The sequence below is a fragment of the Myodes glareolus genome, chromosome 18, assembly GCF_982192425.1.
Source record: "Myodes glareolus chromosome 18, mMyoGla1.1, whole genome shotgun sequence".
In the NCBI taxonomy this organism is placed as follows: Eukaryota; Metazoa; Chordata; class Mammalia; order Rodentia; family Cricetidae; genus Myodes; species Myodes glareolus.
In genome coordinates this window covers 14,765,617-14,790,782 of record NC_142043.1, presented here as the reverse complement: position 1 = coordinate 14,790,782, position 25,166 = coordinate 14,765,617, and the positions used below count along the sequence as shown (strand labels likewise).

General features: G+C 45.1%; 1 protein-coding gene across 4 annotated transcripts in view; it reads left to right on the top strand.

The window, feature by feature from the left end:
- Adgrf5 (adhesion G protein-coupled receptor F5) overlaps nt 1-25,166 on the top strand; it is a 97,572-nt gene that overhangs the window by 64,485 nt on the left and 7,921 nt on the right. For 3 of the 4 annotated variants that reach the window (XM_048442725.3, XM_048442724.3, XM_085679389.2), the window contains 10 exons: nt 702-920; nt 2,675-2,878; nt 8,874-9,044; nt 11,139-11,258; nt 11,410-11,619; nt 12,987-13,205; nt 16,473-16,625; nt 18,493-18,701; nt 21,109-21,288; nt 22,797-24,200. In XM_048442725.3, coding sequence (XP_048298682.2) covers nt 702-920; nt 2,675-2,878; nt 8,874-9,044; nt 11,139-11,258; nt 11,410-11,619; nt 12,987-13,205; nt 16,473-16,625; nt 18,493-18,701; nt 21,109-21,288; nt 22,797-24,200 — 3,089 coding nt within the window. The remainder of the gene's footprint in view (nt 1-701; nt 921-2,674; nt 2,879-8,873; nt 9,045-11,138; nt 11,259-11,409; nt 11,620-12,986; nt 13,206-16,472; nt 16,626-18,492; nt 18,702-21,108; nt 21,289-22,796; nt 24,201-25,166) is intronic. The other variant, XM_085679390.2, reaches the window with a different exon arrangement.

Here is a 25,166-nt window from a genome sequence, read left to right as displayed (position 1 = left end):
AAACCTGCTATAATGAAATAGACTACTATATATACGAAAAGAAGATAAATAAATGAGGGAGAGGATGAAGGCCCAGGAAATCGTGGTGATATTTCTTATGACAGAGGCCTGGCGCACTGGGGGACATCTGCCCCTTTTTGACTAACATACAAAAGCCGGTGAGTCAGGGAGCTGGGAACAGGGATCTATAATAGAAATTCTGTGAGTTTCCTATGTTCAGATATTCACAAAATCCATAAATGCAAGGCTAACCCAGCAGTGATGGTGGCCATAGTCACAGCAGATCTGACACTAAGTAGGGTCCATTGTTGATTTAGAGGGTGGGTCTCAGAGCTCGTCTGTCCCACACTAGCCCTACAAAGACCCATCTGTATCTCACCAACGTCTCAACCCCGGATGGTTCTGATGCAAGGGGAGGCTTCCAAACTGCTGCTCCAGATCATTTAAAACAGTGGTAGGAAATACATGACTTTAGATACTCTCTTTCAGTGGGGTCCAGACATGAACTCTGTCTGGTGCCTCAGTAGGCAATGGGACCATTGTTACTCAAGGAGTGGTAAGGGGAGCCTATGGGCAGGACTGTGACCGGCAGATGCTGAGAAGAGTCCTCAAGAATCCTGGAGAGGCATAGTCTGGAGAGCTGGTTCCACAGTTCACATTCACTGAAGTGGAACCCTCCCACTTTTCCTTTGAATTTCCAGATGAAACGAAGTTCACGGTTACACCGGAAGTCATCTTTGAGGGGGACAGGGTAGTTCTGGAGTGTGAAAGTGAAATCTTGTCCTCCAACGCGTCTTGGTATTACGGAGAGAAACGCTCCGAGATCCAGAACCACGGTAGATTCTCCATCCAAACCTCGGTCCTCAACATGAGCTTGGTCTCGCGCCTCACCATTTATAACTTCACGAAGCAGGATGCCGGTGAGCTTCCGACCTGAGACTGGGGGTGGAACTCAATGGTGTGCTCAGAGCGGCAGCCCACAGCACAGGGAATGGGGCTGAGCTGCCCACAAGAAGCCTGATGACTCATGTTCCAAACTGGAAAAGTTTCCCCTTCTATTCCTGTGTATTTGTATGGATGCAAATGTGTGAGTGTTTGCATATCTGCCTGGATGCCCTACTGGTCGGAGGTTGAAGTGTACCATGGTCCGGCAGCTCTCTCCAAGCTCGGCAACATGGGTGACGTGAATAACTCCTTCCCCTGGCCCTGTTCTCGGCTTGACCTTATTTGGAGAGCGTCTCTAGGCCAAGATACCTGGCTATCTCTAGTATGACCCTGGACACAGTTCCCTGCAGAAGCTTTCCCTCTGCTGCTTATATGGTAATTAGACATTGAGGCTTGCCGTAGGACCATGCTCCATAGATGATAACTAAAGGTTGTACTGGGAGCTTAATATAGGAGTGCACCGTTTAATACAAATTCGGTGATTGTCCAGTCATCGACCCCAATCCTGCCTATTCCCTGCACTCTGGAGTAAAGTTGAGCAGATTCGCTGAAGCTGTCTCCTGGAGAGCTGTCTTCATCGTGCTCACAGGCTGTGCAGGGTTCTCTGTCATCGCTTCTGCCCCTTGTCCTCATAGACTGGTGGCCAACAGGCCTTGAGGAAAAGGGAATTCCCCCCACACACACACACACATCCACAAGAGGCCAGACTTCAGAGTGTCTTTCTTCATTGCGCCCCACCTTGGTGTTGGAGACAGGGACTCTCACTGAAGAGACCCAGCAGTCTGTTCGGCAGTGAGATCTGGCGGCCCACCTGTCTCCACCTTTAGAGCTGCAGATGCACACCACCATTTCCATCTTTTCATGTGGGCTCCAGGGTCTGGGCTCAGATCCTCATGCCTGCACAGCAGACCAGGGACCGTCTTCCCAGTGACCCAGGATACTATTTTTAATGGCATTGAAAAATCTACTGATATAGTTTGAATTTTACTAGTGTGTAGTATAGTTTTCTGATGTTTTATTTTAATTAACCTATAAAATTTTAGTTTGCTGAGAGAAAATTGGCATATTACATACTGCATGTATTTTAAGTATCTAATTTACTAGGTTTGGACACATACCCTTGAGAAGGCATCACCAAAATAAGGGTGGTAAATACATCCAGCCTCTCAAAATGCTCTTGTTCCCTAAAGCAGTCTCTCCCTTTTGGCCTTTCCTGCACCCATGTGCCTACTCCAAGCAACCACAAAAACAGAAATTTCAGAGATTAACAATGAGCCTGACACATTCTAGTATTTAATAACTCCAGTTAAAAACAGATGTCAGTAGGACCAATTCTGTTTTTCCAAACCAGTAGGGCCAATTCTGAACAATAAAGAGGTCTATACATGCATGAACTCTTGTCACATCTGTGCAGATTCTGAATTTTATCACAGGATTAAATAGCATGCCAGAATTATCTGTGGTCCTCCAATTCTCACAGACTTAACCAATTTTGTTTTCCTGTGTCTTATATTCCCACACCTGTCCCTGAGAATGCAGCGACAGAGACCTTTGTCTACTTTTTACCTTATGTCATTAGAAACGTCTGATTGACTCGACAGTTTCTGAATATTCCTTTAGGGGTGTCCTTGAATCAAGTCTGAGATGCCATGATACATGAGGTGCACAATTTTATTAAGAAAAATTCATAGGAGTGATAATAATTCATAATCTTGTGAATTCTTTACAGGTGAATATCGTTGCAAGCTGACACTGGATATTTTTGAATATGGGGACGCCAGAAGACTGGATGTCACTCCTATCCGGATCCTGGCCAAGGAAGAGAGGAAGGTGGTGTGTGACAGCAACCCTATCTCGTTGAACTGCTGCAGTGAGAACATAGCAAACTGGAGCAAAATTGAGTGGAAGCAGGAGGGGAAAATAAAAATTCTAGGTAAGAATGGCAGTTCAATACCTATGGCAAAGAGGGCTCTTTGCTTACCTCTCAGCCAAAAACAAAAACAAAACAAAACAAACAAAAAACCCGAGCTATTCTGGACCATAAACAAACAAACAAACAAAAATAACTAGGTTTTGATTCCAGCACCAGCCTAGACACTCTAAAACAAACCTCCAAAAATACTTGCATGCAAACATCACGCTTGCGCCGTGGGTGAGATCCTAGCAGATAAAGACGTGAGAGGAAGTGACCTCAGTGACTTGGGTCCATAGCATGGCTCATCCTCCCTCTCCTTTCCCCCTCAGCGGAAAGCTACAGCTGAGGAGGCTGACCGGAGCGTCTCATCTTTGTCCCTGTGTGGACTCACTCCTTTACACACTTTCTTCAGCTTTCTCTCTCTCTCTCTCTCTCTCTCTCTCTCTCTCTCTCTCTCTCTCTCTTTCTGATTCCAGCTTGCTTTTCTATGCAGACTTATTTCTCTTTCACTTACTACATGTCAGTTTTTACTCATTAATTTTTTTGCATGTGTATGCATGTCGTATGTGTTTGCATGTGTTGGGCCAAACAGTATGGGGGTACAAATGTATAAAGGGCAGGGGTTGACACTGAGCTTCCTCCTTGGTTGCTTTCTTTCTTTAACCCAGATCAGGAATTTTGCTAGTGTAGCTAGCCTGACTGATCCAGGGATCTCCCATCTCCCTTCTGCAGGCTGGGATTTTGCAGGCTGCTGTATTTATATGGATATTGGAGACCTGACTCGTCCTCACGCATGTATGAAAGTGTTTTACCCGCTGGTCCGTCTTCCCAATTCTGCTTTTGTTTTGCACTGAGATCTTACCTGAAGATCCTCACCCTCCAGTTTATGCTAGACAATAAAGAAAAGCAGTAATGGTGTCTAAAGACATGCATCCGTCAGCAAGGCATTTGTTGTTCTTGCAGAGGACCAGGGTTTGGTTTCCAGTACCCACACTGCAACCATCTGCAACCCCAGTTCTTAGGGTTCTAATAACTGACCTCCTTGGGCAACACGTACACATATGGTGCACATATGCACATGCAGGCAAAACACTCAGGCACATAGCATAAAATAAATCTTTTAGAAAATTAAACTAGAAATAGTGACTTTATAACAACTTTGCACAAATGTTAGCCCCTTTAAAATGATTGCAGGTGATCACATCTAAACTTGATCACAAGTTTGAAGTTAGTAGTTTTACTTCCAATGGGAAAATAAGGAAATTAGGATCCAGATTAAATTGCTTTCCCAAGTTATCACAATATGAAAAGAAAAAATTAGGACTCTCCACTGATCTCAGTTCATGGGACCAGCACTTTCTCCATCCAGTGAGCCGGCTTTGGACCTAGTTGCTGGCAGGTTAGATACACAAGCACCATTTGCTATTTAGAGACCATATGAGACCACAGTCATCTCTTCTTTTAAGAAGCAATAATATTATGTATGAGCATTTAAAGAAAAAAATCTTTGAACTAAAATGGAGCTCTGCACACTTTGTGAGTGTGCTACATGTTTCTGTTACAAAGTCTTTGCCCTTAAGACTAAGCTGTGTCATTATTACTAGCTTAATTTGAAAACGTCAATCTCCACCCACACTTTCCTGAGAACCTCTAGTTTATAAAGCACATTTCACCTACAGCATCTGATTAGACCGTCAAAGACTGAGAAAGACATCTGGTAAACCTGAAAACTGTCGGCAGGGGACATTTAGTCATTTCCCTGGTTTATAAGGAAAAGGTGGCACAGGCATCCTGAGGGCGCTGCCAGATGGAGGAGAGGCCTTGCACAATTCCCATGGCTCTGGTGGAGGAGCTTTCAACCCAGAAGGTGACAAGACCTCGCCCTCTGGCAGAGAAACCAGGAAGTCTGCAGTGGGATGCTCGGGGACCTCTCTCTCTGGTGACCCCTTTGCAGACTTTCCTAAGTCCAGCAAGGTTGACCAGCCTACAGAACAATGGATTTCCTGTATAGCTTGTTATCCTCCCACCCTGACCCCAGCCCTGGCCCCCAAAGCAGCTTGATGGGGTGCTAAGTTCTGCAGTGAGGATTGCTGGTTTATATACCTGCAACACACTGACAGCCTCACGTCACACCACAGCCCTGATTGCTTTTAAAATCCTACTTGTCTTTTGAAGCTTAGAATAACTTCCTCTCCTCTGATATCCTTCATAGACACCCATATGAAATGACCTCCCTCCCCACTTTTAACCTGCCTGCTGTACTGAATTTTCTTTTGCGGGACCTGTTGTTGATACATTCCTATTGTTCTGTCTATTTCTATATACATCTCATTCGGCATGGTTCGTTACCTTACCCATTGGGTGAGAAGGCTGGACTTTTAGGGATGAGTTACATTCAGCAGGAAGAGGAAGGGGAAGTATGACTGCAAACACCGGCAGCCAGGTCCCAGGCTGAAGGGTGTGTTGAAAGCCAGGGTGTGGTTTGGGTTTGGAGAAGATGAAGAGGCAGGTTTCAAGGAGAAGGGCAGATTAGGGCATATTGTGTGATAAATGTTGCTACCATCTAGGGGTCTGAATCAGGTTCGTTTCATCTGCCAATTAAAGAATTTAAAGGCACAAAAAAGTATCAAGGGCAAAGGCCAGCAATGGGAGAAATCTCCAGGATGACAGAAGAATCCGCAGCTGAAGAAGGCTCTCATGAGGGGCGAAGCAACACACTCAATAAGGCCCATCTAGAGAGAGCAAGACAAAGACTTCTGCAAAGCAAAGGAGGGTTTAGGGAGACTAAAACCAGGTTTCTCCTCACTGAGGTTTTAAGGGTCTTTGAGGGTTTTTTCTTCTTCAATTTAGGGCTTGTCGTTTGCAACGAAGACAAGGAGGTCAGGTAGACTCACAAGTGTGGAGATGTATTTATGCTGTAATGCAGCCCTGGACTTGCCGAGCTGGTCTGTTAGTTGGGGTGGAGAAACCCACTAGGTCTTTGTTTTGAGATGCCAGGCTTTTGTCTCAAGGAAGAAGGGCGGGGAAGCTTGCCGTCTCTGTTGTCTGTATGTCCTCTTCCTATCTGTCTGCCTGCTAGGGATCTGTCTAACTCCTAGTCCACAGCGCCACACACTGAGGAGAACATCTGACTTTACTGTACACACAAGTACGTTAGACGATCAGGGCTTTAGAAAACTAAACATTCCCAGGCGTCCTGTGTACTTGATGCACAGGAGACTGCGGCAGGAGAATCACAAGTCAAAGGCCAGCCTGAGCTACACAGCAAATTCAAAGTAACCTTGATTTATATAGTGAGACCTTGTTTTACAACCGCAAACAAGTCAACTACAAAAAGAAAATGAAACTTGTAGGTGGCATAGTGAGTAAGTTGAAGACGAAATTAACTGAGAATTGAGACCCAGATGTAATCAGTTGCAAAGTTCAGACAACAAACAGCGGGGCCTGGGAGAGTGACCTTGCTTTGATGGAGGCAGCCTTGTTTCAGTCGCTTAAGCTCAAAGAGAATTTTTTTTTTTTACCAGTGGGTGGAAGTACAATGTGAGGAAGTGCAGGTAATTAAAGTGGCCTTTAAGATTTTTAATTTGTGTTTCTGCCAATATCAGTAAGAGGAAGCACTGGATGTGTGAGTTTTGTCTGGGGGAAAAATAAATAAATTGCATGTGTTGAGTTTGAGGTAACAGAGATGTCAAATCAACACTTGAGAATTTGCCTCAGAAGTTTCCAGCCAGGATATTCCTCTTAGAGTAGTGTGGGAAGTCATCCAATCTCAGTTTATGACAGGAGCCAAAGTTGTGATGTTGCTGAAGGAAAGAGAAAACGAGCAACAGCGAAGTGGGGCGGAGGGCGCTGGGCCAAGGACCAAGCAGGGAGCATCTATGCATTTAAGAAGGATGCTCGGATAGGGCCTTAGAAAGGAGACCCAGGAGGATGCGGGGAAAAATGATAAAGGACAGACCCAAGGCTCAAGCAGCCACAGCAGGTGGCTGGCAGTCAGGAGGGTGTAGTACAGATTGTGTGGTGAAGAGCCCAGGATGGAGGAAAGAGGACGTTCCTGTTGGTCTTCTGGAAATACTTCTGCTGTAAAGAGTGACAAACGTCAGTTTCAAAAGTGTAAAGTGGAATTGGGAAGCCAGAGATAACAAATGCAGAAACATCATGAAAATTAGGGGTGTAAGGAGGGAGAGGGCCTCTCACATGGACAGACTTGGCCAATGATTTGACTCCTGTCTAAGGGCAATCTTTTAAATTTCTACAGTCAGTCAACCTTATAGAACCCTAATGCAGATGTGGCTTTCTTCTGAGAACTCAGCTCAAGAAAACATGAGCAGAGAGAGGATGTCTTCAGAGAATTAGCAGTGATTTTTGTCAACATGAAACAGAGAGTAAATGGGCAGAGTTACTCCAACAGACAGAGTTACTTCCTTCCCTTGGGTAGGAAGATGGTTGTAGGAGCCGCTTTTCTGCCTCCCTGCTAGAATAACCGGAGAAGAAACCAAGTTGTAGAAGCCACGGCTTATTTCTAGCTTACAGTTCCAGGGCAGACACCGTCCACCAGGATGGGGAGGGCCTGGAGGTCAGGTGTGCTCATGTTTCATCCACTCACAGCGAGAACAGGAAGTGTGGCCAGGCTGTGAAAGCTTAGAGCCAGCCCACAGTAATTCACTTCTTCAGCAAGTTCCCACATCCTAAAGGTTCTGCAATCTTCCCAGAGAGCGGTGTTAACTGGGGACTAAGTCATCAAACATATGGTCCAATGGGGGACATTTGTCATTCAAACCCCAACACTGGTCGTATGTCAATCAAAATAATAAAGGCATCTGTCTAGGGTGACTACTGACGTATTGAAACTCCATGACCAAAGCACCTGGAGGAGAAAAGGGTTTACTATGCTCACAGTTTCATATAACAGTTCACCATCAAAAGCAGTGAGGGCAGGACCTCAAGCAGGACAGGAGCCTGGAGGCAGGAGATGATGCAGAGGCCATAGAGGGATGCTGCTCAATGGCTTGCTCCTCATGGTTTCCTCAGTTTCCTTTCATGTAGATAGAACCCAGGACCACCAGCCCAGGGATGGTACTACCCACAATGGGCTGACCCTCTCACATGTATCACTAATTAAGAAAATGCTTTACACCAGATCTTATGATGGTATTTTTTCAACTGGGGCTCCCTTCTCATTGACGACCCTCACTTGTGTCCAGTTGACATAAAACTAGCCAGCACAGCACAGCTGACCAGCTACAGCGGAAAGAGTGGATTTATTTGGACACTATCCCATCAGCTTACTCTGTGTCTTTCACTTTGGGAGGGTGTAAATGTTTAGGGAATGTCTGAGGACTGCAGTAGCAGGCGAAGTGGGCAGGTTGAAAATGGAGACTGGAGTGGTACAGGAGAATTGTCTGTATTCTGTCAATCATGTTTTAAAATAAATGCTGATTGGCCAGGCAGGAGGTATAGGTGGGAAAACCAGACAAGAAGTGGAAATGATGCAAGGAGAGCAGGAGAATTCTGGGGAGGAGGAAGTCCATTCCTCCTACTCCTGCCTGCACCACCAAAGCAGCAGGATGTGAGCTGTCCCACTGAAAAAGGTACTGAGCCACATGGCTAAAATAGATCAGAAAAATGGGTTAATCAAGATGTGAAAGTTAGCCAGTAAGAGGCTAGAGATAATGGACCAATCAGCATTATAACTTGCGGAGTCCTCTGTGTGGGTGATTTTCTCTGGGACTAAACAATTGTGGGGACCTGGTAGGAGGACAGAAAACTCAAATAACAAACAGGCCCCCTCATGTTACACCGGAGTGGGAAAAATCATACACAGGGTTGTTCTAGAACCCCAGGGACGATGGTTTGGAGGGTGGGTTGCTTCTGAGAGTGGAAACGATGATTTTGGAAATATAAAGCTGCCAGCAACTGAAAGAGTAAGAAGCTGAAGTTTCCACTACAAATCTGGCTACTAATTCAGAGTCAGACAACCGTGACGTCGACAGATCTGTTTGTGTCGTTTCAGGGATCCCAGAAACAGACCTAGACTCTAGCTGCAGCACTTACACCCTCAAGGCAGATGGAACCCAGTGTCCCAGCGGGTCTTCTGGAACAACAGTCACCTACACGTGTGAGTTCGTCAGTCCCTACGGAGCCAGAGGCAGTAAGAACATAGCTGTGACCTTCGTCTCTGTAGGTAAGAACTCTTGCCGTAGACGGTTCAGACAGATGTAGGGTACCCTTGCCAATCAACTGGGGTCACCAGTGGGCTAAATAAATCTGAGCTTTCACTGGGAGTGGGATGGTGGTCAGATGTCCCTCTATGCCATTTCAAGTCAGATGGAATCCATTTTGATTTGGGAAGGGTCAAGTGGGAAAGAGCGGTGAGAAACTAATCCCCTTGTTTTGATAAAGAAAGCAGATGGGCTGGGGGAGCAGTGTCCCGACCAGCTTAGTTCCCTTGTCAGTGAATTCATATGACAGCAAACCCCCTTTGCTTCACAATTCAGTTCCCCTCCTTCAGTTCCAACAGCCTCACTCCCCCGTTGTCCCTCAATTCCTTTCCCAGTCTGCCTGTTCTAGAAGCAGCACTGCAGAGATTTAGGACAATCTGAGCATTTGGCATTGTGCTTTGGTTGAAGAAAAAGCTTTGTTTTAGTCTTTGAAGTCTTAGTGAGGGTTCTGAAAGAATCATGTCTCCTGTCATCCACACGTGGGAATCAGAGAGACAAGAGGAAGTGTGGGCAGGCTGTAAAAACCTGTGCACTCACCCACAGTGACGTACTTTCTTCAGCAAGTTCCACAAGTTAAAGGTTTTGTAACCTTCTCAAAGAATATCACCAACTGGGAACTAAGTGTCCAAAGACATGAGCCTAGGGGAGACATTTCTCATTCAAATCATAGCACTGGTAGCACGCCATTCAAAATAATAAAGGCGTCATTAATCGCGTAGCATTACAGAGTCACCACAGCTACGAAACTTCCCTTCCACCAAGCCTATGAAAAGGAGCCATTTGCAGCCTTTTCGAGAAGTGTCATGAAAACAGGAACTGTTTGTCTCGTGTAAGTGTTCTGCGACTGGAACTTAGTGTTTATACAACAGCACAGGCTTGCGTGGGCCCCGTACACAGCACAGCTCTCCGGGTTAGAACAAGAGTGCACAGGCGTGGCAGTTTTCACCACAGAACACTGTCAAGTTCCCAGAGTCCCAAGGAGTCCCTCTACAACAGGCTCCTGTTTCCTCTCCTGCTGGCACGCCTAGACTTAGCTCCTATCTGGAAACCCGGGGGCATATTATAGAGGCACGGTTAATCCTTGCTGAAAATTCCTGGTCTGGTCATCTGACCTCTTCTGAGGACACAAGAACCAGATTTCTGGGTACATGAGGCTTTGCTTTCTGCTAACCCTCAGAGAGCCATTTCCAGATCCCTCCAGTCAGAGAGGGCAGAGTGTGGGACACACTTTTGTGTGTGTCCTCAGCATAAGACTATGACTAAGACATTATGGAAAGCACTGGCTTCTTTGGATCATCATTAAGAATAAATAAGATTCATATTGATTGGAGAGGCAGGCCTGTGGTGGTTGGCTCAGGGAATGATCAGTTCACCTCCATGGATGGCTGAAGCAAGTGCCATTTTGAGATGTCAGTCATGAGAATGATATGTTCCCAGAGAAAAGGAAAGATAGATAGAACAATAGAAAAATAAACTGTGGGATTTTCATATCAGCATCTGGATCTACAATGGTCTCAACTTTGTCAACAATGTCTAATGAATCCGTGAGAGAATGCCAAAAATAGCAGTAAACATGTAATCAGCATGTATATAACTTCGGTTATAATATTGTATATAGTTAAAACCAAATAGCTATAAACAATGCCAATCTGTCTGAGATAGTCTAAGTATAATTATGTGGATAGTGAACTTTATGATCTGTCTAGGGAAAAACTAGATCACTCTTGTTTATGAAGCACTAACTAACCATATACTAGACCATCAGTAAATGCTAAGGACACACCAACAGAGACTAAAGGCTGTCTTTTTACTGGGGACAGATATAGAAAGAAGGGAAACTATGTCACAGTGGTGTGACGTTGGTGGTACAGTGGTAAGCACAGCTCTCTCCCAAGATGCGACACAGTGTTGTGGGGGAACGTGTCTAAAGAGTTGATGTGCGTTGTGAGAACTCAGTCCTCTATCTTTCCCTTGAGGGGTCGCAGAGGAGGTTGGAGGGGAGTCTGGGTGAAGCCAACATCCCTAAGTTTGCAACCTTTTACCCTGCTAATCATCAGGAGATAATTCCAGCTACAAAGGGGAAGTGCCCGAGGTCCTAAGGCATGTGATGGAAGTGAGTACAGTTCAGAGCACCACCGCCTACAGCCTAGAAACAAGTAAAGCCCAGGAACAGCAAGGTACCAATCCCGCGTTGGCACGAGTAGCGTCAGGACGGTCCGTGTTGCTGTCTCTGTCTTAAATTTCGCTCCTGTGTCGATGTCATCCGAAAAACTAAACATTGGATTTGTTGTCGCTTTTGTCTTGTCTGTCCTGTTTGCCTTCTTTCAGCCAACCTAACAATAACCTCGGACCCAATTTCTGTTTCTGAGGGACAAAGCTTCTCTATCTCATGCATCAGCGATGTGAGTAACTATGATGAGGTGTACTGGAACACTTCTGCTGGCATTAAAATCCACCCAAGGTTTTACACCATGAGCAGGCGTCAGGATGGAGCGGAGTCGGTCCTGACGGTGAAGACCTCCACCAGGGAGTGGAATGGTAAGGGAGGGCCAGACCCTGCAGTAGGCTGTCTAGACCCCTGAAAATGTGCAATGGCAAGCAGCAGCTGCCTCCAACGGCCCTGAATTAGGGCATGCCTATGATGACTTTATTAATCATTATTTGTGGGTGATATGGCAGTCATTTGGGGGTAGATAGCACTCTCCCGTTTATGAATGTGGCAAACAATGCTCAAAAGCAACATTGATTATGATGGTACAAGTTAGGTTGTGCAGCCTGGATTGGCATTAGCGTCTGAGTCCACAGCCTGCACTTCTGCATCTTGACAGAAGGAGTTGTTTCGAAATAACTTCACTAGGGCCTGAGAAACAGCTCGGTCAGTAGAGCACTTACCTTGCAAGAAGAAAGGCCTGAGTTTGAGCCCCAGAAGCCACATAAAGCCCAGCAGAGTAGCGACTGCTTTCAACCTCAGCAGCGATTGTCAGGGGGTGAGGGAAGGTGGTCCTGGCAGGCGAATCCCAGGAGGCTTGGTAACCAGCTAGTCTAGCCTTCGTAGCAGACTTCTAGTCCAACGAGAGACTCTGTCTCCAACAGAAAATGGAACGTGTAGGAGACACAACACTGGAGGTTGTTCTCTGATTTCCAAATGTATGAGTTTACACATATACATGCATATGTACACACACATGTACTCCCGTGCACACACACTTACACACACACACACACACACACAAATAATAATAATAATACACCTTTACTAGATGCTTGGTACTGTGAAAACTCTGGGAAGTGTTTACATGTCTAGTTTTAATAAAAGAAGTATTTGTATTTCCTGTTTATATCTCTATGTTGTTAGTGTTGCCAGGAAGTACAAGTTTTGGAGAGTGCATGGAATCAGTAGACCTGTGTGGTAGCAGCTGATCCATGGATCTTTTATGATACAGTAATCACTGTGCTAAGTACACAAACGTCCAGGGCAGCTGCTTCAATGGTGGTTTGTCGTCGGGTGGCATGGTGTCCTGGAGCCCAAGGGACCACTCATTTAGACGGACAAGTGGGTGCGTTGGGTCCATAGGGTTCCGTCATGTCCCAGATCTTCACAAACGTTCTTCTCTGCACGCCACCAGACTCCCATTCTTTCCGTGGAGCAGGAAGTTTGGCACCCAGTTTCACTCTTACCCTTGGATAAGTCATTTAATTTGATTGGTTGGAGTGAATGCATATATGAAAGAAGGAGGGTTATTGGTTAATTCTTAAGATATGGGAAGTTTCTAGAAGGGAAGTCAGTCAAGCTCTCCCAGCCTCCTTACCCAAGCTGGGGAAGGAAAGCTAAGTCTCCTTATCACCCGTGATGCCCTTTAAGGGTGATGACTTCACTCTGTCTCCCTTTCGCTCCCTCCCCTCAGGAACCTACCACTGCATATTTAGATACAAGAATTCATACAGCATCGCCACCAAAGACGTCATCATCCACCCACTGCCTCTGGAGTCGGATATCATGATGGACCCTTTGGAAGCCAGTGGTCTGTGCACCAGTTCCCATCAGTTCAGGTGCTGCGTGAAAGAGGAGGAAGGGGAAGAGTACTCCGTCACCTTCCACGTCGGCTCCTCAGCCTTTCCTGCTGGTGAGAGGCAGACCGTCCCGTGGTTAGGTCACATTAGCTCATAGACACGAGGTTTTACTCTTAAAGCAGATATCGAAAGGTTTCCGGAGATGGAGCCTCACTTGATGTACAGGAGTGTAATTCCCGTTACTCAGGAAACTGATGCAGATGGGCCTGTGCGCTAGGCCTGCCTAGGAACATAGGAAATTCAAAGCCAACCTAGGCAACTTAGTGAGCCTTTGTATCAAAATAAAACAAAAAATGAAAAGAGGCCAAAGATGTAGCTCTGCTTCAGAGCACTTGCCCGGCATGTGGGAGGACCATGGGATCAGTCCTCAGGACTGCATAGAGGCTCCATCAGGGATGAAATATCATGGAGCCTTCTTTGTTGTCTTGCTGTGGTGTATGACTGATGACTCACTAGTTTGAAGGAGCTGTGGGTAGACCCATAGAATCTCCTTCATCTCCAGTCTCTCATGTGGTCGAGCAGACATTCTGATAACCCCTCCTTCCGTGTTGTCAGAGAACTTGATAGAAGATGGCCCAATAATCTTCCTAAATACATAACTAGACCAGAAAGACAGCAAAAAAAAACCAACCAAACAAAAAACCAGCTAAGCACCACAGAGGAAAAAAAGAAAGACCAACACCCTAGCAAGAATTATGCTTCCTGAAGGTATTTGTCTTTATCAGAATTCCAGAGCCTTTAGCAGACTCCGGCGCTGAGGAAGACCTTGTGATCTTTAAAACAGTTTTATAGGCCAGGTGGTGGTGGTACATGAGGCCAGCCTGGTCTACAGAGTGAGTTCCAGGCCAGCCTGTTCTGCAGAGTGAGTTCCAGGACAGCCTGGTCTGCAGAGTGAGTTCCAGGACAGTCAGAGCTGCACAGGAAAAGCCTGTCTCAAAAAACAAACAAACAAACAAAACAACAAAAAACCAAACCAACTGTTTTTAAACATTTTTTTTTATTTTACTTCATGTGTCTAAGTGTTTTTACCTGCATGTATGTGTTTGTGTATCACATTTGTACAGAGCCTGTGGAAGTTAGAAGAGGGTATTGAGTCTCCTGGAACTGGAGTTATAGATGGTTATGAGCCACCATTTGGGTCTGGGAGCCAAACCCAGGTTGTCTAAAAGAGTAGCCAATACTCTTAAACACTGAGCCATCTCCCCAGCCCAGCCTTTGTTCTTTAAATGGTGGCTGAGCCACTCCCTGCCACATCCCACTCCTGGCCCAATGACCGGATCGTCAAAGGATGCCTTGCTCAGTAGAGACTAGGGCAGAAAAACAAAAGTCATCAGTCACGGTTAGAAGTCTGGCTTCGTCTCTGGGTGCACGCAAGTTCTCTAAGCAGTATAGCTTTTCACCATTGCCCCACTTTGGACATTGTTCTTACATTGTGTGGGATTCAAGAACCCTAAGTTGAGGAATAATTGGCCTCCAGTTCTTCACTGGTCATCGTCTTGCAAAACAGAATAAAACAAAGTTCAAATCCTGTCTTGTAAAATGTCCCACAACTCCAAATCTCAAATACACACGGCTTACTAATTCTTCCAATGACTGTCTTTGGGAATTTGCTCAGCCTGAGAGCATAAGAGGCAAGGAGAAGGGGGGGGGCTTTTTAGATGTCTAATAGAGATAACTCAATGATTGAATGTAGGGGTCTCTGCAACCACCACGGCCAACAGAGCAATGAGCCATTGGGGGCAGAAGGCAATTTGGTTCAACACGACTAAGTAACTGGTGTTAACCCAAACTTCAGGAGTCTGACCCTAAGTAGTTTATTTTAGGCATATTTAAGCAGTGCCATTTGGTGAAAACGTCCCTGATGATAATTAATCCCATGTGCGCAATAAGCATTCATAAATCTCCTTGAGGAGCAAAGTATGTCATCTGCTGTAATAAGCTAAATAAAGATCAGACCTGACTGCATCTGTGTAAAGTACACGTGACACCTTCCATAAAGATAGGTTCCATGGATTGACTGAGAAAAACAAACTCATGATAAGGGCCTGGGAAATGATTCATTGTGGTCTTCGTCATACAGATAGTGCAAAGGTCACCAGGCCATTAACCTCAGCTCCGAGCCTTCTGGGCAGATGAGAGGTTATGCATCCCTTCCTTTAAAGGAACAGTTCTGTGTGTTCAACATTCCTGGTTCCCCTGGTGCTTATCTGTGAACACACAAACCTCCAAGCCTCCTAAAATTTGAAGGTCTTACTGCTCTTGCAGAGGACCTGGGTTTGGCTTTCAGCATCCATATTGGGCATCTTACAACCATCTATATAACTACAGTTCCAGGGCATCTGGCACCACCTTCTGGCATCTGTGAGATCCTACATGTACGCAGTGTACATACAGACAAGCAGGCACACATAAATTATAAGTAAGTTAATAATAATAACAATAAATAATTTAGGTATTTATTTTAATGGCTAGAAAGGCCCATACTATCTAAAATGTAATGCATATAACACTAAATATCCTAAATGAGTAGGATAGATTGAAAAGACATTGGAAGTTAAGAAAAAGTAAGACTCCAGTTAGCTAGAGAAGGCCATATCACGATGTTGGATGACAGAAAATTTGTCCAGATATTGAAGAATGCCATTATCTCCATATTCTGATGTCATTATGCATAATCTGGGTGTTTTTCGTGTGTCAGATATTGAGACAAGTCCTGGGAGACATGAAAATAAATGAGACTGGGGACTGTCTCTACTGAAGCTTCTGGGTTAGTAAAACAGAAGGACCCACAGGCTAAAGAGAGGGCTTAGTTGTTCTGAGCATTCACTGTTCTTGCAGTGGAGCCAAGTTTAAGTTCAGTTCACATCACCCGGCTTAGGTGGTTCACAACCAGCAACTACAGCTCCGTGGTGTCTTGTGCCCTCTTCTGGGCTCTGCAGGTAACTGCACTAACGAGCACATACACAGACACTCGTGGGTACACATAATTTTTAAAATTTTAAATAAATCTTCAAGTATAGAATAAAGAGGTAATTGTAAATCACTGTGAGATCAGGTGCAATCAATACACCGAGCAGCGTATAAACTCAGACCTGAAACTGTGAATGGGCTAGGTGACATTTTGGCCAGCACTCAGTCAAAGAGGAATTTATTTATCCAGAGGTTATTTTCACACAAATATGTGAACCTACCCTAAAAATAAATGTCATAAATTCCTAGGGGTGTTTGGGGAAGGTTTATTTATATCAGAACATCTTGACAACTTGTATGTCTTGGCTATTCATGCTGTGAATTCACATTTTCAATAACACTGTCTTTAGAGCGAGAAGTCAACGGCAGGCAAGCATGCTACAAATACAGTCTCCCAGCAAACTTACACCTGTGTCCCAAAAACATCGACGTGTTTTGCCACTTTACCAACGCGGCCAATACCTCGGTCCGGAGCCCATCGATGAAGCTCACCCTTGTTCGGGGTAAGTGCATTTCAATTACACTAAAATTATACAGTCATGACCAGGGACTCCTCATTCCTTGCATCTTTTTGGATAGTCAGTAAACATCTGTTAAATACATTTATTGTGGCAGGCCTTGGGTAAACCATAGGGAATACTAAAAGAAGTAGAGGCCTGTGGCCTAGGGGTTAGATAGAGAGATGATTGAAGGTGTGGTCAAAGCTGCTGCAAGAACCATAAAGAACCACTCTGGGTGGCCAATGAGGCTGCTTGGTTGAACTCCACTGCTGACAGTGAAGGGCATCTTGGCAGATGAAGTCATTCTGGGGTTGGATCAGAAACTTCAATGGTTTGTGAGGCAAACTGGAGTGGGCAGTGCCTGTGTCTCGCTGAGATTCCTTGGGATAACATCAAGGGGGTGTGTCCTCACGAGCACTGCTTTCCTGAGATAGGGCCATTTGAAAGAACAGGTGCCTGCCTTCCCCATCCTCTGACACCACTGAGCCAGTGTGCCCTGCCATATTCTCAAAGGGACAGGCCATGGCCTGGGTGACCATTTCTATGTGAACTCATGTAGAAGTCGCCCGGGTGACCAGAGAGGCAAAGTGATGATTTCCTGGGAACAGGATCCCTGATAGACAAAAGCTCCCTAATTCTTCCACCTGGGTTGTTTGATTTACTAAATACCCCTGGACATTCTTGCCCATATGATAAGTGGGACCTGCCCATCAAAGTAGGAAGACATTATGATTTTAAGACCCTTGGCAGACAGGGTAGTCTCTTATTTGGATGAGCATACATTAAGTTCTTTATGTTTTCCACGGTTTAGATTTCATCTACATCTAAAATGTCCTGGGGATGTGAGGTGGGCATGAAGCATAGAGGAAAGCAATTGCAGATTGGCTGTGGGGTGTATGCAATAAGGGGCTTTGGAAAACTGGGAACAAATGAAGGTGTTTAGTTCTCGCCAGGCGACTGGGAGCAAAGGCAGTATGAACTCTAGCACCAAAAGCTGCGCAGCCTGATCCTGATTTCTTCTTCCTTGTTCCTGTAAACTGTCTCTTTTGAAAATCCTTATACATGTCTTTAATAATCTTGACAGGGGGCAGGGCAGGCAGGTCAACGGTAGAGCCATCTCCTGCCATCCACAGTAGCTCTGGCGTGTTGGTCGCAGCAGCTGAGATAGCATTTCGCCTCACATGCACAAGACTGTAATCACCAGGGAAACAAACCTACAGCCAGATGATTTTACAGCTGGAAAGGGTTTCTGACCAGGGGACTGCCTACCTATGACTCCATGCTGGTGCTTGGAATATTCAGAATTCGGAGTGACTTGGGGTTCAAGGTTTCAAATTAAAGGTGTCAACTTCTTTTTAAAAGTCACATACAGTCCCTAACCACTGGTCTTGAATTTTCTGTTTTATTTTTAATGTCACTGTGAGTTTCCACTGTGTACTGCACTGTATAACAAGAGGACAGCTTCATACAAGTGTGCAGTGCATGCTGAGTATACCCCAACTCTTAGCCTCCCTCCTCTCCTCCTTCTCCCCCTCCCCAAATAGTCCTTTTTGTTCCCCTGGATCATTTCATCTCTGCATTCATTATATATATATATATATATATATATATATATATATATATATATATATAATGTTATATTATATTATATTGTATATATTATACACACACACATGATTTTATGAATCTATATACAATCTAGGAACACAAATGAGAGACAACACACAATATTTGTCTGAGAATGACTTTGATGTTCTTAGTATGGTGATCTCTAGTTGTATCTATTTACCCACAAACGATGTAACTTCATTCTTCTTTTGACTGGCAGAAATCCCTGACTGTCCCTTGTATTTCCATCTTTCTGATACAGGCGAGAATATCACATGCCAGGATCCTGTGATTGGTATTGGAGAGCCTGGGAAGGTCATTCCGAAGTTGTGCCAATTCTCAAAAGTTTCCAGAAGCCCTGGCCAGATCATCGGCGGGATCGTCACTTATAAATGTGTGGGCTCCCAGTGGAAGGAGGAGAAAAGAGGCTGCATCTCGGCTCCAATCAACAGTTTGCTCCAGTTAGCCAAGGTGAGCAACCTGCACCTCTTGACTCTAAACCATTGAGGAGGGGTATCTCTCTGGCCCAGAAGAATTCTCTGCACTTAGGAAAATTGGCCATGCACCTCTCCAAAATGCACGGCCAAAATATGCTGTATTGGCTACTTTTAGGGCTGCTGTACCATAAATATGACAAAAGCAAGTTAAGGAAGGAAATTTTGTTTTAGCTCACAACTGGAAGGTGAAGTCCATCGTGGCAGGGAGGCATGGATTCAGGAGCATGGCGAGGCTGGTCACATGGCATCCACAGTCAGGAGGTTGAGATAAAAGATGCTGGTGTTCAGCTCGCTTTCACCTTTTCATGCAGCCCAGGACTCAGACCCAGGGAATGGTAGCATCCACCTTTACAATGGGCCTTCCTACTTTACCCCAGTCTAGAAACTCCCTCTTGAATACGCCCAGAAGTTTGTTTCCACGGTTATTCTAAATCCCAGCAAGTTGACAATCAAGATTAGCTATTCAAAAATGAAACCTAGAAGTGCTTTAAAAACCACTTACATTTTGATATGACGGCAACAGAGTATGTGTTGCGCTCTAGAATCACCTGGATGTCTGACCTCAGCAGCTCACCTCCTCATGTCCAAGATCTACAAGGGGTGGCGCATTAGGCTTTCTTAATGATCTCTTTCAAATAGCTCTGACAGCAAATAGCTATAATATTTTCATAAAGAGTGATATAAAAATAAGATTCAATAATGAATAGTCTAATTAGGAGAATATTGACAATGAACTATACTATACAATGACATTGGTGAAAATGTCCCTGTACAAAGTAGTTAAAATAAAATAAATATCTGTGTGTTGAGTTCAGAGAAGAGCAACTCATCAAAGGCTTCTTATAGGAGACAGATGTTTTTCCAATGCATTATTTTTAAAGTGTTAGAAATGTCGATAGTTAGAAAGCAGATGTATACAGATAGATGATATAATCTGTCGTCTTAGTCAAGATACTCCAAGAACAAAAGGAGACAACTTTTTATTTTATAATATTATTTTTATTATTAAAATATAATCACAAAATCCTGCCCCATTCCCTTTCCTTCCTCCAATTCTTCCCAATGCCTCATGTTCCCCTTTTCTCTTTATTTGTTTATGCATTCACACAAACATACACACAACCTTCTCAGTCCCTTCACTGTTGCTTGTATATGTATGATTTCAGGGCTGACCACTTGATACTGGGTGACCATTTAGGAAACTCATCCCTTGGGTAGACTACTTCCTCCGCTCTCAGTGTCCCTTACTTGCTTGTAGTTCTTTGTCCAGGATTGGGAACTCCACGAGATTTCCCCTTTACTTGTCAGCGTGTCTACTGTTGTCCTTGTGCAGATCTTGTTGTGGCAGCCATGTGACTGAGGTACCATGGGTGAAGCTCCTTTGTCCTTTCTAGGAGACACAGTCTCACAGCTGAGTTCCAAGTCCCCTGGCTCTGACAATCCTTCTATCTTGTCTTCCTCAGTGTTTCCTGAGCCTTAAGTGCAGGAGTGGTGTTGTAGATGTATCTACTGGGCTGGATGTCCCGTGATCAGTCATTCTCTGTGTTTTGACCAATTGTGGGCTTCCGTGATGGTTTCTGTCTATTTCAAAGAGAAGTTTTGTTGGTGAGGGTTGGAAACTACACTTAGCTGAAGATATATGGATAAGAATTTAAAATGCAGTTAGGAATTATGTGATTTAGTAAAGTGGTGGTCTCTGGTTCTCCTCTAAGGTCTACGACCTCACTAGCCCCAGGGAATTGACTAAGTTTCTAACAGCAGGCATGATTTCCAATTTTCTTTCTGTTGAATGAGCCATCATTCCAATCAGACAGTGACTGGTTACTGTCGAGATGAGAGTGCTGTTATTGCAACTAGCTTGCCATCTTGGTCTCTTCTGAGGGCCATAGGCTTCACAGTCACATGCATCACTCCCTTGTACCTGGCATCGTATGTATTTTCTTTGTTTAAATTTCAGGACTATGAAAGTAAAAGAGGGTACTCTTAATAATTATATTGAGATAACAGATACAGAACAATGAAATAGGAAGGACAATCATATTCACACTCGGAAGTATCAGTAGTACAGGGGGAAAAGACCGGTAGATGTGTTTCCATATGGACAATATCAAGTTTATTTTACTTTAACTCTGAAGCAATCACATATATTGTTCTTTTGTTTCTAGTTAGATTTTGGGTGGCATATGTTTAGCTCTTGGCTCTCTACGCATGCGATCTTAAGCTTTTTCCATCTTGAGAGGCATGCACAGATAGTTTAAGGGGTGAAGGTTTTAACTTACAGTATATACTATTGATTATGGGCATTGAGAAAAAAAGGAGAGCACAACATCCAGATCACTAGGATCAAAATATCTCCATTTGTTCTGGCGTTTTTAAACTAGGCTTTGATCAAGAGCCCCTCGCAGGACCAGAAGCTCCCTACATATCTGAGGGACCTTTCCACTAGTGCTGGGAAGGAAGAATGGGATGTCCGCTCATCTCCAGGAAGCCTGGGAGCCGTCATCAGCATCCTTGATTTGCTCTCAACAGTTCCAACCGAAGTGAATTCGGAAATGATGAGGGTAAGTGTACTTAAGTCCTGTGGGAGTTTGAGGGCCTTGCTTTCCCACACCTCTGGACTTGTGCTCAGGAAGCATTCCTTCTTCTCATGCAGACGCGTTTTCAAGAGCACCGATTAGGATAAGAGGCCAGCACAGCATGCTTTGCAGGCTGCGGCTTCTAGATCAGAGGTTCTCAATGTCTTTACAGAATCTCTGTTTTCATTTCTTCATTTAAATAGAATAAATTCCTACTAGTTTTTCGGAAATCTGGGAATTAAAAGGGTTACAAAGTAGGTGCCCAGCTACAAAAAATGTGCTAGGTGGGTATGATGGTGTCAGCTTGGCACCTAGGAGGCAGGGCATTTGGCACACTTGTGAAAGATTGGCCAAGTTAAGGTCAGCTTCAGAGAAGGTATATGAGACTGTTTTCATTAAAATAATTAATATAGGAAGTTTTATATTATTTGTGGGTGGCATCATTCCCTAGGCTGGGGATCTTGGGTTATATAGGAGTAGAAGATGTGAGCCGAGCCCTTGCATGCATGCGTTAATCCACTGCACTCTGCTCTTGACCATGGATAGAATGTGTCCAGTTCTCTTAAACTCCTGCCACTGCCACTTCTATGCCACAGCAGGCTGTAATCTGGAACTGTGGGTCCCTACACTCCCATAGTTCATTTGATGCTCAGGGCTAGAGTATGTCTTCTGAGACTTTCTTGTGCCACCTAACAGAAAGCCTTCACAGGTTTATGATTTTAAAAAGAAAAGTTAGCCAAGGACCTGGGGAGATGTTTGTACAGTATTTATCAAGCAAGCACGAGAGTCTTAGTTCAGTCTCTAGAACCCATGTTGAAAAGCTGGGCATAGGGCTTGACTCCCGGTGTTGGGGAAGCAACAGGAGGATCCTTGGAGTATACCAGCCATATAACTGCACTGAACCAGTGAGCTCCACATTCAATGAGAAACCCTGTAACACATGTGAAGGAGACCCAGTGTTAACCTCTGGCCTCAGTACCTTCACGCACACATACATATGTGCACCCATAGACACACATGAAGATGCATACATATACAAAAATAACAGAAAGAAAGGAAGGAAGGAAGGAAGAAAGAAAGGAAAAAAGAAAGAAAGAAAGAAAGAAAGGGAAGGAGGGAGGAAGGGAAGAAGAGATGAAAGGAGGAAGGAAAGAAGGAAGGAAGGAAGGAAGGAAGGAAGGAAGGAAGGAAGGAAGGAAGGAAGGAAGGAAGGAAATTCTACACAGCCAGCTAAGTAGGTCTTAGGAGTGAGGGGGTGATTCTTACAGTCATTGTTACTAAATGCTCACCAAAGTCCCAGAGCCTTATGGTCCCTGCCTCTGCCATGTTCCGTTGTGAGAAAGAAGGGGACAGATGCACTTGTGGCACATCAGATTCTCTGCTCCCCACCCTTACTTATCTACCCCAACCAGTACCCAGAGAGATGTTGTTTTGTCTCTTATCTTGAAAAAGTGGTTTGGTTCCCCCCACCCCTCCTCCCGTGTCACCTGCAGGATGTGCTTGCCACCATTAATGTCATCTTAGACAAGTCGACCTTGAAGTCCTGGGAGAGGTTACTACAGCAACAGAGCAACCAGAGCTCCCAGTTCCTGCATTCAGTGGAAAGGTTTACCAAAGCGCTGCGGCTGGGAGACAACACCCCTCCGTTCCTCTTCCACCCGAACGTTCAGATGAAGAGCATGGTGGTAAGACGTGGCCACCCTCAGACCTACCAGCAGAAGTTTGTCTTCACGGACTCTGACTTGTGGGGCGACGTCGCCATTGATGAGTGCCAGCTGGGGAACTTGCAGCCCAACTCATCTATTGTCACTGTGGCTTTCCCGACTCTCAAGGCCATCCTTGCCAAGGATGGACAGGAAAAGGCGTCTTCCAACAGCTTGGTGATGACCACTACCGTCAGCCACAGCATCATCAAGCCCTTTAGGATTTCCATGACTTTCAAGAACAACCATCGTTCAGGCGGCAAGCCGCAGTGTGTCTTCTGGAACTTCAGCCTTGCCAACTACACAGGGGGCTGGGACAGCAGTGGGTGTTCCATGGAGGATGATGGCAGGGACAATAGGGACAGGGTCTTCTGCAAGTGTAACCACCTGACATCATTCTCCATCCTCATGTCCCCAGACTCCCCAGATCCAGGATCTCTCCTAAAAGTACTTCTGGATATCATTTCTTACATTGGGCTGGGGTTTTCCATCTTCAGCTTAGCGGCCTGTATAGTTGTAGAAGCCATGGTGTGGAAATCAGTGACCAAGAACCGAACTTCCTATATGCGCCATATCTGCATAGTCAACATCGCCTTTTGCCTTCTGATTGCTGACATCTGGTTCATTGTGGCTAGTGCGATCCACGATGGCCACTACCCACTCAACGAAACAGCCTGCGTGGCCGCCACCTTCTTCATTCACTTCTTCTACCTCAGCGTCTTCTTCTGGATGCTGACGCTGGGCCTCATGCTCTTCTACCGTCTGATCTTCATTCTACACGATGCGAGCAAGTCCACCCAGAAAGCCATTGCCTTTTCCCTAGGCTACGGCTGCCCTCTCATTATCTCATCCATCACAGTGGGGGTCACGCAGCCGCAGGAAGTCTACATGAGGAAGAATGCATGCTGGCTCAACTGGGAGGACACCAGAGCACTACTGGCTTTTGCCATCCCAGCCCTGGTTATTGTGGTGGTGAACGTGAGCATCACAGTCGTGGTCATCACCAAGATCCTGAGGCCTTCCGTCGGAGACAAGCCCGGCAAGCAGGAGAAGAGCAGCCTGTTTCAGATCAGCAAGAGCATCGGGGTCCTCACGCCTCTCTTAGGGCTCACTTGGGGTTTCGGTCTCGCCACAGTGATCCAGGGGAGCAGTGCCGTGTTCCACATCATCTTCACCCTGCTCAATGCCTTCCAGGTAAGCCAGTTAGCCAAGCACCAGCATCTCAGGAAATGCCCTTTCTCGTGGGATGAACTAATGATAGATACACAAACAAGAGGAGGAATGGGGAAGGGTTTGAACACACAGGAGGTCGAAGTGTCAGGAAACAGTAATTACAAGCTCTCAGGGAGACTAAGGGACACAATCCTCTGCCTCCATGGAACCTTGAACCTTTTATCACCTACGTTTTAATTTGGTCCCAAATGTCCCCATAGTACAATTAGGAGGGGAGTCGTCGTTCTAAACTAGATGATGCTGTTTACTCAAGATAATCTCGCCCTAGCCTTATCTCCTAATGGCACTGCCACTAAGTCAAGTCACGGCTCCATTTAGTCTCTGCGCACATCAGCGAGCTGGGGCTCCCTGTGGGTCACTGTATCTCCCTGTCTAACAAAGACCTTGGTCCAAGGTCGATTCTCAAAAGTCAGTTGAAGGAAGTAGATACCGGGTACCACATAGTTCCTCAGGAAAGATAGGTTGAAGAATGAACATAGTACATACCAATCTATTTTATGCTGTTGAGGTGAAGACATCTCTTTGCTTTCCTGTGGTACGTAGTCACTTACAGCGGAGGCCAGCTTGTTAGATAAGCTGTAAGAGAAAGATGGGCGCCATGAAGCATCTTGCTCCTGGATGCTTGTGACAAAACCATACGAATCCCAACACTTAACAACCATGTGTTGTGAACTACAAGGTTCTTACCTAATGGTTTTGAAGTCATACTTCCATGGAAAGAAATATCTTATCCCATGATGGTCTTCACAAGCTATAGGTATAAATGAGAAATAATGTAGATTAGAGAAGTATATTAGCATAGCCCTATCTAAAGTTGGGGGGAAAATAGGAATTATTCCCCTAGTATCTATCATGGAAGGCTCCTTACTGTGTCACTGCCGTGTCCCTTCATGTCCTCGTGTCCTGGACTCGTCACATCCACTCAGA